This window comes from Purpureocillium lilacinum (assembly GCF_023168085.1).
Source record: "Purpureocillium lilacinum CBS 284.36 DNA, scaffold_8, whole genome shotgun sequence".
Classification (NCBI taxonomy): domain Eukaryota; kingdom Fungi; phylum Ascomycota; class Sordariomycetes; order Hypocreales; family Ophiocordycipitaceae; genus Purpureocillium; species Purpureocillium lilacinum.
Window position 1 is genome coordinate 2,209,584 of NW_027072118.1, and position 17,338 is coordinate 2,226,921.

General features: G+C 58.4%; 6 protein-coding genes across 6 annotated transcripts; 2 read left to right on the top strand and 4 right to left on the bottom strand.

Moving 5' to 3' along the window:
• PLICBS_010395 (uncharacterized protein) lies at positions 1–1,864 on the bottom strand (the record flags this gene model as incomplete). Its single annotated transcript, XM_018326492.2, has 5 exons — positions 1–328; positions 391–421; positions 571–666; positions 765–885; positions 1,166–1,864. The coding sequence occupies 5 exons, from the start codon at positions 1,862–1,864 to the stop codon at positions 1–3; spliced, it is 1,275 nt and encodes a 424-aa protein (XP_018174811.2).
• Positions 1,865–3,124: 1,260 nt separating this feature from the next.
• Positions 3,125–4,600, bottom strand: PLICBS_010396 (uncharacterized protein; the record flags this gene model as incomplete). Its single annotated transcript, XM_018326491.2, has 4 exons — positions 3,125–3,137; positions 3,195–3,284; positions 3,346–3,964; positions 4,027–4,600. 4 exons carry the CDS (start codon positions 4,598–4,600, stop codon positions 3,125–3,127), a joined length of 1,296 nt encoding a protein of 431 aa, XP_018174810.2.
• A 1,482-nt stretch (positions 4,601–6,082) lies between these two features.
• On the top strand, positions 6,083–7,168 carry PLICBS_010397 (uncharacterized protein; the record flags this gene model as incomplete). The annotated part of the gene is made up of 1 exon (XM_018326490.2): positions 6,083–7,168. One exon carries the CDS (start codon positions 6,083–6,085, stop codon positions 7,166–7,168), a length of 1,086 nt encoding a protein of 361 aa, XP_018174809.1.
• Positions 7,169–9,083: 1,915 nt separating this feature from the next.
• Positions 9,084–10,638, bottom strand: PLICBS_010398 (uncharacterized protein; the record flags this gene model as incomplete). The annotated part of the gene is made up of 3 exons (XM_018326489.2): positions 9,084–9,653; positions 9,709–10,287; positions 10,339–10,638. 3 exons carry the CDS (start codon positions 10,636–10,638, stop codon positions 9,084–9,086), a joined length of 1,449 nt encoding a protein of 482 aa, XP_018174808.2.
• Positions 10,639–12,229: 1,591 nt separating this feature from the next.
• Positions 12,230–13,981, top strand: PLICBS_010399 (uncharacterized protein; the record flags this gene model as incomplete). Its single annotated transcript, XM_018326488.2, has 4 exons — positions 12,230–12,408; positions 12,472–12,588; positions 12,646–13,773; positions 13,828–13,981. 4 exons carry the CDS (start codon positions 12,230–12,232, stop codon positions 13,979–13,981), a joined length of 1,578 nt encoding a protein of 525 aa, XP_018174807.2.
• Positions 13,982–14,212: 231 nt separating this feature from the next.
• On the bottom strand, positions 14,213–15,616 carry PLICBS_010400 (uncharacterized protein; the record flags this gene model as incomplete). Its single annotated transcript, XM_018326487.1, has 1 exon — positions 14,213–15,616. One exon carries the CDS (start codon positions 15,614–15,616, stop codon positions 14,213–14,215), a length of 1,404 nt encoding a protein of 467 aa, XP_018174806.1.
• Positions 15,617–17,338: the final 1,722 nt, after the last annotated feature.

The window sequence follows — 17,338 nt, forward strand, 5'->3', positions numbered from 1 at the left end:
TCACTGCCTCTTCTTTCCGTGGCTGGGCGGGTTTCCCAGTGCCGTGACGGTGGGCTGGTACCGGTAGAGCCAGCCCAGGTAGCTGATCCAGAACCACGTCGGCACCAGCGTATACAGGAACCAGCGTACGAACGGGCCCATGCCGTACGGCAACCTTGCCGTGTGCAGCATAGCAAAGCTGTCGCTGAACGTGGCGAGGTCCTTGGTTCGCGGCTCCCGAATCTTCGCATAAGTTGCGAGGAGCTCGTGCGGCTTGTCGAGAGTCTTTCGGTTCTCCGCCAAGAGGTTGCCCAGGACAGCAGCGTCCTCGATTGCCTGGCAGCCGCCCCTACGTTGCGGTGTTAGTCCCCGTTTCTGTCGGAGAGGTGGGGCCAAGAGGATGCAACTTACTGCCCGAAAAAGCTCGTCATGCTGTGCGCAGCTGTAGTTGGAGGGTAAACTAATTAGCATGGGTATTCTGCATGCAACATGCATATGGGCTTGGGCCAGGGACAAGGGTCCTGAGCTCCTTTGCCCCAATCACCCTTCGCCTTCTCGCTGCCGCTTGGTTTTCGAACGGACAAGTCTTACCATCGCCGAGAAGCGCGACTCTCCCATCGTACATGGATGGGAATTCCACTTCCTGGAAAACATTGCTGGCAATCACCCGCTCTGATTTGTCGACAACTGCATGTCCGGTCAGCACTCGGCTTCGAGTTGCGCCCCCCCGATCGTCGACGCCATGACGACAGAGGGCCACGCTCTTGCGGAGCGGCAGGGCTTACTGCTCCCAAACTGCTTGCCCTCCGCGAACGGATGGAAGGCTCGCCCGTAGACCTTTTTGATGTCTCCCGGCGTGATGGAGCCCCACACGGATCGGTTCTTGTCAACATCTCCCTCCGCTTTCTGAAACACGGATCGTCAGCTGTGATCTGCGGCTCCCACGTGTCGAGGCGCTGCTTCACGCTCTCAGCAACTCGATCAGCCTAGCTTAGCGGACCCGGACGGGAACAGAACAGTGTCCACAAGGCTGGCTCAGATGCTGGGCTGAACTGGACGCCGACATCACCTCCGGCACCAACCTCCGCGATCCATCTGGTCCGGAGATGTGCCACTTTCGCGCGGAGGTCATGGCTCCGGAGCTGAGAGCAAAGCGGGGGTACGGTGAAGAACCTTGTCGACATACCTTGACGCCAATGTACCACTGCCGGTTATCCTGGCACGGCCACGTGGTGAGGATGGCTTGATCGTAGAGCATCCAGTTGGCGACGCCGATCTCACTCGGGCCGCAATTCTCCAGCGGGCTTGTAATGCCGGAGAAGTGCACACGACCGGTGAACTGGATGGTGTTTCCCTTGTTCATGTCGTTCTTCCGGAGAAGAGCGCGCCGGACGGCCGACCTGATGCCGTCGGCACCCACGACCACGTGCCCGCGGTATTCGTTACCGCCCTCCACGACGACTCGCACAGGCTCGCCAGGGACATCAATGACATCAGTCACCTTGGCGTTGAGCACGACATGCTCGTCCTCGCCAGCAGCGGCGTAGAGGAGCCTATGAAAGTTGTGTCGCTCGGCCGAGACAATGGGATAGCCGTAGGTGGGCTCAAAGTTGTCAAGGCTGACGGTGTTCCACTGCGTGTTGTTACGCCAGATCTGGAGCTTGCGCAGCTTCTGCGCAGTCTCGAGCACCTTTTCGTAGACGCCAAGTTGGTCGAGCACCCTGAGGGCGTTGGGTGAAAGGGAGATGCCGGCGCCGACTGGCTGGAGCGTCTCGGTCCGCTCCAGAACCTTGTAAGAGATGCCTAGCTGCCTGCAAATTGCAGCCAGGGTCAGGCCCCCAATGCCTGCGCCGCAAATCATGACTTCGGCGTCAATGGCCGTCATGGTGAGATGTGTTTCTGCTTAATTCTGGGAGGGTTAAAGCGATGGCGTTTTTGGGATGAACGGCGATGTGAATGCGGCCTGCGATGTGTTGGTGAGGAAACGCGAGAGTAGCAACTGATCCTGGGCACTTGTTGCATTCTGGCCCGACGGACAGGTTTAAATATCATCGCCAACAGGTTATTGAAGGCGGCAGACGGCATCATGTCGTACCACCTGGTGGCACCAGCCGAGGCATGACCCGAAGAGTTGCGGAGGTTGTCAGCTGCGAATACCACCATTGGGCCGCTGGCCGGGGGCTGGCCACGGAGGACACGGAGGTCCTGTCGGACTAGCACAAGCCGGCGGGACGAAACGCATACCGCAAAGCCGGGCGGTGCGTCTGCGTTGGGTGTCGGCTCTCGATCGGAGCCTGAACGTTGCGCTCAACCCATCGTCACCGCGACGTGCAAGATCTGAAATATCCAAAAGTGCCGTCGCGGCCGGCATTGCAAGCATGACGCTTCGCGCTACGATCATCCTGAGAAATCCGTGGCTGCCTGCGGATGCCATTCTACTTCGTCTGAAGCGACAACATGACCCAGGAACGCTGGGAGTGTCAAACGTCGTAGTTGGGCTTCATTGCAGGACAACTTTAAAATCGAGAGCGTTGCACTTTGTGGTGCACCATTGGTCTGACGGCGATGCAGGCCTATGTAGTTGTCACGCCTCATGTTACGAAGCAATTCTAGGGTCCTCGGAATTGCCTCCCTGAAGGAAGAAAAAGTGCTTGCAGTGATGTTGGCCACCAAAAAAAAGGCTTCTCACACCGTAGAGACAGCAGAGGCCGAGGCCGAGTAGTTCTGCGTGGCTGACAGAACCGGGAGTGGTGGCCGCTTATACCGCTGCATCGCGCCTGCCCTGGGTACGTTACGAAGTGCCTCGGGGCCATTTCCCAGCGTCCCCCCAAGCATCGGCTGCCTGAGTCATCCTCTCCCACAATCATCATGCACCACCTGCCAAACCAGGGCGGTGTCTGCGCATCCTTCAACTCTTCTCAGTTTACCCATTTGCGGCTGCGGCAACACTCTCTGGGAGCGCTCAACGCAAGTTGAACCAGCGGCTCGTGAAAGCAATGTCTTCTATTCTTGTGGTCTAAGGCGCTAATTCACGCGCAATGGCTCATGCTTGCTGGGCCTCGACGGCCTACGGCGACGAGTCCTTCCTCCCGCCGGCGAAGGGCGCGTCCGAGACCATGATCTATTCTTGTCTATCGTCCAATTTTTACGATCGCGGCCTACAATGCGTCAGTTCTCGGCCCCGGACGCGTGAGCGGCTCCCGTGGATGACCTACCACTTGATGTCGGCAATTCCGACGCGGTTCTTCGCAAAATCGAGCACAATGTACTTTTCCTTGGCAAAGGTCTCGCCAAAGTTGCCGATGCTGTGATGAATACCCATTAGGGAAGAACAAAAAATGCCAGAATGGATGTGCCACCACTTACAACCTGTCACCGCTGGCGAGAGCTCGCACGTTGAGCACGCACTGGCCGTCTTGCAGCTTCTCAACGTACATCTTGGGAGTCACCTCCCACTCGCGGCGGTGGCCGGCAAACTTGTACTTGATGGCGGGAAACGAGTCGATCTTGGAGCAGTCAACCGAGAAAAACTTCTGCGGCCCGTTGTTTGGCGGGTTCTTGAGGTCGACCGGCTTGGCCTGGGTGATCTGCGCGAGCCGAGCATAGGCATTCGGAGTCAGGGGTATGCCGCGGCCATAGCTGGCGTGGTCGAAGATGGCGCCCTTCCCGGACTTGTTCGACGTTGGCTCAATCTTTTGCCACTCCTTACCGATCTTCAGGCCGTCTAACTCGATGCCCCAGTAGTTGTACATCCCCGGGTTGTACACGAAGGCGAGCTCATTGACATCAGGATACACCTTGACGTTGTACCACCAGATCTTGCCTCTGTCGATGAGATCGTGGCGGATGCCACCCATGGTCTGGATGCCGTCATGCCCGTTGCAAACATTCTTCCGGCCCTCCTCATAGCAGTACACGAATCCGGTCAACGCGCTCCGCCAGTCGCCGTTCTTCCACTGCTGGTAGAAGGCAGACTGGTAGTCGGCTATACCTCACAAGTCAGCGCCAGTGGCAACGCGGACAAGGGGGGCCGTCTTGGGCACATACCTTTGTCACCCTTGTACACGGGAGACATGCCAAAGATGCCAGTGAAGGGGTAGGCGAAGCCAAGTTGGGACGCGTTGAAGGTCAGGTCCGTCAGCTGCAGGACGGATCGGCTGCTAACCGGCCCAATGTGCAGCACATCAGCGCCGTATCTGATGTGCATTGGGTTCTCCATGAAGAAATGGTTCGGCTTCCACGTCCGGTCCTGGTACACGCTCGTCAAGTTCTTGAACGAGCTGGACTTGCGGGGATCCCAGTAAACCTGGTCCTTGTGCAGGCAGAGGCTTGGGTCCCACTGGTTGTAGCACTTGGGCGTTGTTACGATGTGGCTGATCCAAGTCCAGTCGACAAACACCTTGTACTCGAACCGCGGGCTGCCGAGACTGGCCTTGGACACGAAGCCAAGAGGATCCCAGTCCAGCGGCCAGTCGTACACGGCACGGCTATGGTTGGGCCAGCTGCCAGGCCAACCTCCGCCGTGGGTACGGCCCTCGAGATCAGTCGTGGGCGCAACCGCCGGGACGGCGTGCGCGGCGCCAACCAGCAGGGAAGCGGCAACAAACGTCTTTGCCCACATCTTGGCGTCTGTTTCAGGTCCAACACTTTGATCAGCATTTTCAAGACATTGGAGGAAACTTCGAGAGTGGCAAATGCAGGGGAATACACGTTCGGTGCACGTGGCGGCTTGTCACGGCTCGTGGCCGCCGCGTGCTAGGCAAGCGTGGTTGAGAGCATATCGGAGGCCGCGCCATACGACCACGAGTGCCCGAGAAACATGGGAAAGACAGACCAAGGACCGATTCGGACTAGAGGAATCGTGGAAACTTACTCAGTTCGCGTGGCAGAGCTCCAAATGAGGGATAATCAAGGGACACAAGACCAAAGGTGGTGGACTGCGGGACGGTTCGCGCTTTGCCACTGCCACGTTTCGCTGCGACCTCGTTGCAATTGGAAAAGGCGAAGAGCGAGGAAATGACGAGAGGCGGCCCTCTTCTTGTAGGCTTGACCTCCCGGCCAGCCTTCCGTGGAAAATTGGTCGCTAACCGTCCGAGAGACCTCCGCCTCCGGTGCCTCACGGAGAGCTCCCAACGACCATGCACGACTCCGCCTGCGCCCAAGATCTTGGCTCTCTCAAACGCGATCAGCGCTCACCACAACGCCAACTGAGAATGCCCAGCGTGGCTTGTGTCACCTCAAGACACTGCGTCACCTGACGGACGCCGCCCGACGACCCAGCTCGAGCACATAGCCCCACGTCACCGTGATGAACGGTTTCCATTCTTGGACCGCCCGGCCATCGTCATCGTCTCCGTCGCTTAAGGCACATCTACCGAGCGAGGTGCATGTGGAGCCGGCCATGCGACCTCACATCTAGGTGCCCACACGTCGTGTCGGCTCAGATGTGTGCCTCCAGCTTCTGAATGGCCCAGCGCCATCGCTCTCCCTCGTGAGCGCGATCTCGCGTTGGCGAAAGCCGAGTCTTGTGCTAGTTTCGCTGCCATCGCGGCAGGCAGGCTCTGCCTGCTGCCTCGAAGCCACAGTCAAGGATGCCAGATCCGGAGAGGCTCCAGGCGGAAGTACCGACGTCAGTCCCCAGGCCGGGGCGCAACCTGATCGTGATGCTACGGGGCGACTTTTCATGGCGGCTGAGGCATGGCGTTACCATTGCCCAGTAGCATGACATAGGATGTGCTCGCCAGTGTTTCGGCAGCCGTCCAGGTGGCCGCGGAGGACAGCCGACACGTTTTGATATAAAGGCTGAAACGTGCCTCTCCACGTTTCGGTCGCCACTAGGGATATCGATTCGACGACTGGATCTGTCAATCACGACTGGGCTCTGCGAGTCAGTCATTCTTCCCTTCTGTCGTTTTCCTGTGCTTCAACAGTTCTGGCCGGGCCACACATCACCTCTCTTGCGACCGCACGCGATTTTGAACTTGCTATTTTCGTCTTGTTTCCATCTCGAAGGCGACTCTGTGGCTCGAGTGTTAGTCACTTGCCGACTTCAAACTCCTTGGCCCTCCATCACTTTTCCGCTCATCCCACTTGAACCGGAACCATGGAGGTTATCACTCTCATTCAGGGCGACGAATATTCCGAGCTCACACCCCTCTTCCTCGTTCATGCCATATCCGGGGTGGCACTCCCGTTTTTGCGACTCGAGTCTCTCAGCGATGATGACGACCGGCCGGTGTATGGAATCACCAGCCCAATGCACTGCTCTGGCGGCGAACACTTCAAGTACCCGCCTAGCCTCAAGTCCCTCGCCAAGTTTTACCTCCAAGGCATCAGACATGTTCAGCCGGAAGGCCCATACTTGTTGGGAGGATGGTCGATGGGCGGCATGATTGCCATGTTCATGGCTCAGATGCTTGAGGCTGCTGGCGAGGAGGTTTACAAGGTCATCATGATTGACTCTGCCAATCCTGAGGTGTTCCCCAACTTCACCAGCTCGGACGAGCATTGCGAGTTCGCGAAGGCGACGTTCGACCGCACCGTATCTGCAGGTGGCTTGCAGATGGACATGGGGGCCGAACCAGAATACCCTGCCCCCTCACCCGTGTTTGACCACGACGAGTTTGAGGATTACATCACCGCCCGCGGTCGTCGCTCCAGCACTTGGCGGAGTGCCGCCAGCTCCAACACCTCCATCAGCTCAAGTGCTTCGAGCATCTTTGACCACTCCTCCCCGCTCATGTCACCCAGCTCGCCTCTTACACCCGACTGCCTGACCGACGAGTCCGACTGCGACTCGGACTGCGACTCTGATTTCGGAGACAAGTGCGAGTCGCTGGAAGTCGGCGACTTTTTGCGACAGATCAAGCTGCATATCCACCGTGGGCTGGACCTCATCGCTGGTGTGCAGCCTGGGGAACTCTTTGTTCCCGGCGAAAAGTCCGACTTTGACGTCGTTTTGATCAAGTGCACGAACGAGCCCGTGGAAGTTGATCGCAAATACGCCGGCCACGAGGGGGCCAAGTTCATCCAGAAGGTCATGCGCGAGAGGGCGATGCGGTGGGATCCCGCACAGTTTAGGAGCTTCCAGTCGATCCCGTTCAGCGGCGATCATGATGGTGCCTTTCAGCCAGAGTTTGTTGGAGAGCTTAGTTCCATTCTGAGGGAGTGCATCGAGGACTTGGAGTGAGCATTACGTTGGTCTGCAGTGTGGGTAGAGAAAAGGACTGTCGTCGAGCATACATCTAGAGGCCTGTTGGGTGCTCTCTTTCATTCCCTCTTCATGATACAGGGCCCGGCGTTGGACATTGAGTTTGGACTTGGGGTTCTCCATGCATTCAATAGAGCGCCTCGAATTCACAAGCGTCTATCTGACTTCGGCTTCATACGTATCTTCGTGATAGCATTATGGTGTCGAGGCTCGTGGCACATGCGGCCGCCGCACCCTCCCATTCTTGTCCATTGATCCTTGGCGCATTGCAATCTGGGGAGCAGATTAAGCTGCTACGTCTTGCATCTGCATGGTGGAATGAAAACCGTCCGATGCTGACCACATCGCCAATTTCGCACCCTGCCCGTTCTCCGCGCAACCTGGCGATGCAACCCAACGTCAACGTTGAGCCGCAGCCCATCAGCCACGCTACCCACGTACTGCGCGCAACGCATGGCACGTCACCGTCGCGTGCGCGGCCCAGGCTGCACACTAAGGGCAAGCTATGAAGCAGCAGCACGTTTCTCGCTGCAGGCAGGCGTGGTGAAACTGTCGATCCACGACGAGGGAGGGTGGTCCCACACCTCCGACGGCCACGGCCGGAGCCGAAAGGACTGCCCTCCGCGGCTCATCGTCGAGGGCCTTGCCTCACCCAGCGCGCTGTCACTTGGGTGGGAGGGGGGCCGTTGGTTGGTCCCTTGACTGCGCCGCTGCTGCAGGGCTGAGCTGTCAAACGTAAGACGCTTCCCACTCTGTTGGGAATTTGGGATCCCTGGGCTGCTGACAGGTGTGGTGGTGATACTTCGTACACTTACACGAGCCTCACCACGATGTGCCGTCAACGGCGACGGACGCTTTCGCCCGACGGCCGCTGCTCGCGATTACAATGGCAGTTGCGTACACCGTGGGGCCCAATGGATGTGCTTTTTTCTCTTTCCGATCTGGCACGATGCTTCTATTGAAAGTGGCTGCAGGCTCAGCCCTCGGCCGCGCACAAGGCCGGCCGCGACGGTCAACACGCCCTCTCATCTCACCCACCTATGCCGCCCAAAAGGGACTCTCGTAACATCCGAAAAGCACATAGGACCCTGGAAGTCCCCAGTCTAGCTCCCTCGCTCACGAGGGCGCATTACTCACCCCGGCGGTGCTTGTCTTTCGGCCCCCGACACTTGCCGGAGGAGCGCATTCTGCATCTGCGAAGCTAGAGTAGTACGCCAGGGAGGTTGGCCACACTCACCACTCCCACCAACCACATGCACCACCGCCGCTGCACCAAAACGGTCATAGAAATCTTCGATGGCGCCGATTAGTGAGGAGCCGGGGGCGGCGGCACCTCGCGCTTTGGCGTTCGTGGGACCGCGCCCGCGAGGATGAGGCCGATGGCTGGCTGCATGGCGTTCTGGCCGATCTTGGTTACGCTGCTGCGAGCTCGAGTTCCAGAAGCTTGTGGGTTGCATGAAATGGCGTCGAGGGAACGTGGGAATTGGACGAGTGTCAATGCCAGCCGGTTCGGCAGCAAGGGGCAAACTACAAGGGACGGTATAGGGAATTGCCTCTTTTCGGCCAGCCACGGCAAATGGCACCTCTTGTGAACTGCTGCAACATGGCGTGAGGGATTTGCCACGATACAATGTTCCAGTCACTCGGCATGGATGCTCCGTGAACGCATATGGCAAGCCATGCGCCGGCCGCTTCTGGTACCTAACCTAATACTACTACCGATGAGCAACAACCCTGCGAGTGTAGATGCATGCGCCTCTCAAATATCCCGGTCGAGAAAGAACGGAATGGATGTTGATGCAGGACCCGAGTTTGCCCTGGCGGGCGTGATTCTAGTCACCCACTCAGGGGCGTGTACGAAAAAATATCGTGAAAACCCTCATGCTGCGTCCGCCTAGGCCTTCCTGATGCGAACCCTTACGCCACCTCGCAGCCACGGCGTCCCGACCTTGTCAAAGTTGAGATCGGTAAAGTCCGTCGTGGACGGCGTGTCCGGGCTCGCCCACTCAAAGTCGTACTCGCGCAGGAGCGTCGCCACCGCGCGGGTGACCATGATCATGGCCATCTTCTCCCCTGGACAGCGATGGCTCCCGCCCCCGAAAGGCAAGAACTTGACCCCCGCATTCCCCTTGCTGATGCTCCCGTCGCCCGTGTCCTCGGTCGACACGAGCGTGTCGTCTGACTCGGCCATCCAGCGGGTTGGGTCCCAGACTTCGGCGTTGGGGTAGTTCTCGGGATCCATGTGCGTTAGTAAGGGGCTGATGGACACGATGGCTCCCTTTGGAACGTTGATGTTTGCTTCTGGGATGCATATGTCCTGGCAAGCGAGCCGAAGCAGCTTCATGCCACAGTAGTATCGAGTCGTTTCTTTGATGCAAGCTTGAAAGAGGGTCGAGTGCTCGCCTTCCGGGTCGGCACGTAGCTCTTCTGTAACCTGGCGCATTATACCCGGATGTCTCATGAGCTAAAGCCAGCATCAGCCACTTGCGAATCACGAACCAGCTGTGGAAGGCACTCACGGCAACAATGTTCCACGCGATACTCGCAGCTGTGCTTGTATGTGCGGCAAACATTAGGATAGTGTGATGGCTGGGCATGAGATTCTTCAGCGGTATTGTTGCCTTGTCTTCCATGGTAAATGCAACGTAGTCTTGCAACGGCCTGGCGTCAGTCCTGTCGGCGACATCCCTCTCCCGCAAGCGCTCCAGGAAAATCTCCTTGAAGCGCTCACGGGCCTTTCGCAGACGCCTGGCAGGTGGATGCGGGATCCAATCGGGAAGGATGAAGGAGAGCAGGCTGCCAATGTCAGCCTCCATTGCATGCAAAAGGTCAAAAAGCTCCAGCGCATTGTGTTCGTAGAAGTCGTCACCCATGAGCGAACGGACTATGATCTTATGGACGAGGAGAGAGACGCTGTCGAAGAGCTCAAAGTCTTGTTTCTGTTCCCACTCGACGGCCGCCTTGCGAGCCTCTTGCTCCGACACGGTCGTGGCATATGCCTGGGCAGGGCCGCAACTGACATATCTACTGAGTGAAGAAAGAAGCGTCCTGTAGTGGTCCCAGTACCCGGCGTCGATGATTTTGTTCAGGAACAAGCCCTACCAACATGTCAGTGTCCATCCCACCCAGTACCTTGGAAGGGAACTCACCATCCCGCCAACGAATGACCACACATCCTCACGCGTGTCAAGGTACACTTTGTTGAGCTCATTTCCTCGGAGCCAGACATTGTAGACGGAGAGGATCTGGATGCTAAACACGTCGCCGCACTGCCGGGTCGCCTTGTGTATCAGGGAAATGGGCTTGGTGGCAAAGTCGTGAGCATCGCTCAGGAAGGCGAGGGCTCCTTGGCCTCTATAGCCTGGGATGGAGATTTGAGGGCGGTTCCGATGGAGGAATAGGACGCCCAGAACCATCAACCAGACAGCAGCGATTGTGAGTAGCGCCATGCTGAGCTGTTGGCTCGTTGAAGGCGGCTGGCTGTATTGGGCACACAATCTACTCTTCGTCGCAAGGCCGCGTCAACGGCTGTTTCCCTCGAAATGAAGACCCGATCTTCAGCTCTGGTATATTGCAGCATTCATGATTCATATATCGTGAGCGATTGACACAAACCTCCGCCCAGAAGAGGTGGACCTTGGTGCGCCGTACGAATCAGCAGCAGCCGACATGACATTGACGCAAGTCACCGACTCTTCGGTTATACTTTGACTCGTAATGTGGCTGATCAGTGTCACAATCCCATCCCGGATTACTGTGACGTTGAGAGACATCCCCGATGTTCCGTGGCCGCCCGGAAAATGGCTGTGGACGAGAGGGTCCCCGGCTGAAGGTTACGCCTTGGCGTTCAACTCGCGCAGGGTCGATGCGTTTTCTACGCACAATCGGGCTTTAAAGTAGCGGCCGCAAAAAGTCATCGATGATCTACGACAGGCATGGAGATGTGGTGAGCACGTCTTTTCGGTCAGTCATACAGCTCCCGGGCTGACCGAAGCACCGAAGCAGGAGATCAAACACCGCAGCTTCCCAACACTTCCAGGCGACGCCGCACCAGGCAGCCAATACGGACCATGTCCAGCCTTCGCACGTGCATTCGCTGAGGCTCTTTTCGTGTCTAGCCGTGCTCCTCTCACCACCTGCTTCCTTCTGAGGATCGTGAGTTGTTGGCGATTCTTCATTTTTCAAGACGCGCCTGCCAGTCTCCCTTGCGTTGGCCAGAAGCACGAAAGTACCTTGTTCCTGCCTTGCACCGCAAATCTAGTCAGAAAGCGGTTCACCGTACACACCAGCGCCATTCGTGTCTTGAGGCGATTATGAGGAGCCTTGTACGTCATGGATCAGAGACACGGCCAAACCGCCGACAAGCAGTCGTTGGTGTCAAACAACAGGATGACCAGGAAAAAAAACGAAGTCTCCAAAAATGATATTATCTGCGCAAACGCTGCCTTGAGTTCGACTTTTGTCAATGACTACGGCGAGGGCCAAACCACAAGGTACCGGGTAGCGTGTGCGAAATGAAGTATCGTGACCTTCCAGCACTTACACGATCTTCGGCACCAACCCCGCACAAAATCGTGACGGCCAGAACGACAACACATCTCGACACAATGCCATCAATTCACAGCCGTACTGATGGTAGATTCAGAATACAAAAGAATTTCGTTTAGCTCGTATAAATGGAGTCATGCTCTTAGAGTGGCTCAAGGGCCGTCCTCCGCCGGATGTCGGCCGCTTGGCCGGATGTCCGCCACGTCGCGGGCCCTTCCCAGCTCATGTCGCACGACAGATGGCAGCCACGCGAGAACCTGTCTACTACGGCCCAATGATTGCAGTTCGTATCGCGGAGCAATCACATGATGTCAAGGCATACTTGGAGCAAAGATTGCTTGTTTCGCGAGTGGCAAGTCGCCTTGCTGGCGCCACAGTGACCTCCACCGCTGGAACTCGAGGCTGTTAAAAGGTGAACCTGTTTCGATCAAGACGAGCATCTGATCCCGAGAGCTTTGAGAGGTATAGAGAGATCATCTACCGCATAACATCATGAAGCTCTTTGGCGCGTGCTGCCTCGCGCTGGTGGCAGGCACGGCATGTGCTGAGCCAGAGCAGAGGCGTAGCCTTCGCAGCTGTGTTGCCGGCGTCTTTGGCAAAGATGCAGAGGCGAGAATTGTATCCTCAGAGGACGAGGCGTACACGGATGCCCGCATCGGCGAGTCAATCCAGTGAGCTTGAGAAACAAAATATTCTCAAGCCAGAGGCACAACCCTAACGAGATGATATATCAGGTTCAACCAGCTGCCACTGCTCATCGCCTACGCAGATGACGCCTCGCAAGTTGCTCCTCTCATCAGCTGCGCCAAAAAGGCAGGCATCAAGGCCGTCCCGCGCACCGGAGGTCACCAGTACGTGCACCAGAAACATCCCTACCTCGATGGCAACATTTGACGTGGTTGTCGCAGCTTCATGGGGTACTCTGCCCTCAACGGCACCCTCGTCGTCGACATCACGCACATCGATCGTGTGAGTGTCTCGGCGGACAAGTCGACGGCCACCGTCGGCGCGGGGATCCGACTCGGGGCGCTCTACACGGCGCTCAGCCAGCACGGGCGCGACTGGCCCGGCGGCATCTGCCCGACGGTCGGGCTCTCGGGCTTCCTCGGCGCGGGCGGCTTCAACATGCAGATGCGGCAGCTGGGCATGGGCGTCGACCACGTGCTGGCCGCGCGCGTCGTTCTCGCCGACGGGCGCACCGTGAGGGCCTCGCCGCGAGAGAACCGCGACCTCTTCTGGGCGGTGCGCGGCGGCGGCGGCGGCTCGTACGGCGTCGTCGTGGAGTGGACGCTGCGCCTCGCCCGCTTCCCACGCTCCGCCATGGTCCAGGTCAAGTGGGAGGACGCCGCGTCGCGAGTCGACCTGGCGGCGGGCTTCTTCGACTGGGCGCCGCGGACGGACCGTCGCCTCACGACCTCCATCAACGTGTACAAGAACCGCACCGAGGTCCTGGGCTGGTGCCTCGGCTGCCGCCTCGACGAGGCCCAGGCGCTTATGAACCAGTCGGGCCTGCTCGCGATAGGCAAGCCCGAGGTGCACATCGCGGGAGGGTGCAACACGGACAACGCGCGCATGTTTGGCTACATCGTGAGCGACTGCCTGCCCGACGCCGAGGTCGCAAAGCTGGCGCCCCTGGCCATGAACGTCGTCCAGCAGCCCTTCACGCCCGTCGACAACCACACGCAGTTCAAGTGGCGCGAGACACCGCAGAACCCGAACGCGCCGGCGGCCCAGCCGTGGGCGCGCTTCCGCCGCATCAGCAAGTCGTTCTTCGTGTCCAAGGACAAGCCCCTGGCCCGCGCCGCCGTCCAAGAGCTCGTCGACAGGCTGTCCGAGCTGCCGGACGAGGCCGCCGGCTGGGGCGAGTGGCACGCGTGGAACATCGCGGGGCCCTCGGACCAGGCTGCGTTTCCGTGGCGGGAGCGCGCGTACGCTCACCTCGAGTTCATCCTGACGGGGTCAGCCGACGAGAAGAAACAAAAGTCCTACCTCGAGTGGGCGGACCGCCTGGAGAAGTATCTCCGGCCGGTAGTTGGGTATGTTGGGACTGGCTTGACTGCCTGGACGACCAACCAACTGACAACTTACAGGCCAGCGTCATACGCCGGATACATGGACGCGAGCATCTCGACGAATGCTCTTCAGTCTTATTACGGACCCAATGTCGATAAGCTGTCTGCGATCAAGCGAAAGTACGACCGCTCCGACTTTTTCGACAATCCCCTTGGCATTCAGGCTAGCTGATGGTCGCCTGGGAATTCGAGTCACATAATTGTCAGTGCCTAAAACAAACTACACGTGAAGTATAAGATTATTGGCAGTATCTACTTTATCGTCTCTCCAAGTGCCAAACTAGTGAACACTGTTATGCAAGAGTGCAACTCGCATTTTCGCCGAATTCGTGCCCGATCCTACGCTCCTGACCCTAGACCGTCCGCATCGCCAGCCGACCATGGTATCCGACCATGGTATCCCTCATCTCTTGCGGGCTTTGGTTGACGGTTTCGGTTTCCTGTCGTGCTCCTCGCCAGCATACGTCTCTGACCAGTCTGCGTCCTCCAGACACTCCGTGACCACTGGATTCACGAAAATGTGATTTTGTAAGCCGCCTCGGAACAGAATCTTCATCATCTCCGCTCTTGAGAACAGAGACCACGAATCAATTCTGGCCGTGTGGTTTCCGAGCCGTAGCTTGCAACGATACCCGTATTCTGCCCTTCCGTCGTCGGTTCGCAGCGAGGGTGGCACGAACGAGTCCTTCTCCGGGATATACAGGGCGGTTGAGTAGTATGGCCCGACGCCTCGTTCCAGGGAAGTAACAGCGGACAGAAGACTCTGGCGAAGATCTCTGCGGGACTTTCTCGACACCGATTTTGCGCTCAGCTTTGCCAGCTCGTTCAGCTTGGCGGCAAGCCGCTGAGGGTCGTATGGAAGTTGAAACGGTTCTCCCGTCTCCTCCTCGTGGTTGCGTGATGACTCGTAAATGAGTGCAATGCAGTTGCCTGCGTGCGACTGAATCTCGATGTCGGTGCTGTCCAGCTGCTCCACAAACGCATCCATGGCGGTGTCGGCATAATCGGAGTAATCGTCCACATGGCTGGCAATGAAAGCCCAACCCTGCATCGCTGCGCACACGACGGCCGCATTGTCATGCGCCTCGACACTCTCGCCGTCGGTGTCAACGATTTCGACCATGTACTCCATCAACTCCAGGGCTGCTTCTTCCATGCCCCCGCCGTAGAGAGCCGTCATGCACAGGGCGTAAATGGCGTAGACCTGGCACTCTTCGTCGTCGTCATCTCTCAAAATCTGCTTCAGAGCTTTGCTTCCGGCCTCGAACGCATCCATGTCTTCCACGGTACCAATGGTCAGACAGTACGCTTGAAGGCTCAGCAGGCGTTCCCTCGCAGTACCGCCACGGTTCGCATCTTTCAGGAAAATGTCGGTTAGAGCATGCGCAGCATCGTCCAGCCAGTGGTGAGTCTCCGGAGTGTATCGGGTCCGGATATATTTGATATAGACCTGGAGGTATTGTTCGCGTAGTTCGCCATTGTTGCGCTTCTTGTCCTGGAGGTTGTCCATGAGCGCCTGGACATCGAAGGAGCCACCGACTTCCTGGGACACCTCAACTCCAGAGCCGCTGGAGTGTATGCTCGACGCCATGTCGTCGAACTCAAAGTCACCCTCCTCATCATCGTCGCTGACGTCGGACGTGACACGGCTCTGGGCCGCGGAATGAGAAGGCGATGTAAGGAGAGAGGCCATAGGCGATGACCCTTGGGGCGTCAATGCGCCCGACGCGCGGCCAGACTTTTGCGCCTTTCTGGACACCGTCTTGCCGGCGGTGCCCTTGAGCTCTTTGACTCTGGCGTGGTTCATGGTTGTTCGCTACGCAGCGTGGCCGCTGCCACCGACGAGAGCTGTAGAGGGAAGTAGCCTCAAGAGGCAGTTTCGTTGCTAATGTTGGGTTGCGGCAAATTGGATGTAGCCGCGGTGCGGGCTGCGCAGTCGCAAACGCCTCAGCGGTAAGAGAAATATTCGGTCAATCGATGCTGGGTCAAGAAGGTGTTCGCAATCGTCCTCGTCGAAGCTTGATGAAGTGCGCGCGCGTTGATGACTCGGAGGAAGCAATGTTTGGCGCAAAATCCATGAGGGCGAGAGACAGAGTAGGTTACAAACGGCGAGGTGCGCTGTCGCGACTTGGACCAAACGATGGCAAAGTTCTGCGGTGGGAAGGCGGAATGTCGGTGACGAAGGCTGGGAAATAAACGAGGAGACGAGGAAGGGCATGGAGGACAAGAAATCATGGCGGGTGGCGTTGACGTGTGTGCCCGCACTACCGATCCTCTGACGGGCCGGGCATGACCAACTCTAGCGCGGTTAGTGGTGCGCTATAGCGGCGAACTTTCCTGGGGTTGGCTGATCCGTGCCATGGCCGGCTCAGTGGAGGGGAGGTGGGAAGACGGGGCGGCGGCAAGTTGATGGGGCAGATGCCCTACGTACAGCGCACCGCCTGCAGCTCCAGCGCCCGCCGGGCACCGTCGAATACCCCGCTGTACTTGGGCGCCCAAGCAAGCACGGCGTCTGCCTTGGGTACCACTACTTGGAAGGGCAGGTAACCGGGCGGCGGGGGGGCTCGGGAGCTTGGAAGCGGGCCAGCTCAGCCCACTGAAGCGCATCGGCAGACCGCTCTTCGCCCCGCCCAATGACAGCATCTCACCTCACTCACGCCGTGTCGTCACACGTCATTGCCACTTTACGCGCTCGCCTCACGGGACGCGCCCACTTCGGACGCGGGAGGGGGCGCCAGCAGTCGACCCAACGCGCCGGCCGATTGCAACCCAAATTGTCGCTCAGGGCCTTGGCCGGGTGACTGACCTAGGTATTTACACTTCGCACAGGAAAATGGCTTCTGCTTGCAAGATGCATGTCGCGACTCGCGAATATGCCAGCCGGCGTCCCGCACAGAATGACTGAGGCAGGGCTGTCCGGTATGGCTGGGTAACACCCGTCCTTGACATGTCAGGACTCGGGCCAGGATCCTCCATTATGCCGGAGGTGCGACGGCTCCTTGGTCACCAGACACGACTGCTCTGACACGAAAATATACCGGCCATACAGAAGGGCGTGCGGAGACACTCGCCGCGGCCTTATCGGCACGAATGAATGCTCGCTTCCTGTAGCAACCCAGCTCGTAGCAATGCACTTTTACAGGCCGCGGACGACTCTTCGGTGATGTGGCGGCTGTCGGCCAGGCTGCCTGAGCGGCTGGGTTGAACTGCAACGCCCTGCTCCCGTCGCCGCCTTGCATCGAGCGCCTTGGGCACCTTTCCAGCCGCAGCTGGCTGCCTGCGACACCTGAGGTACATTGCCCGGGCATAACTGTAGGTGGTACGGCTGAGCTGGGGGCATCAGAAATGCCTACCTACTGCTGTGTATGGCCCAAATGCCCAGATGCCCGCCTCGGTATGAACGGATATTCGGTGCAGGAGAGGGAGGGGTGGACAGTGCGACCGTGCCACAATACCACCGGACTTTACGCCGTCTTCCGTCCGACGAAACGCGCTGCCAAGCAGCTGCCTGGCTCTGCCTCTCATGGAC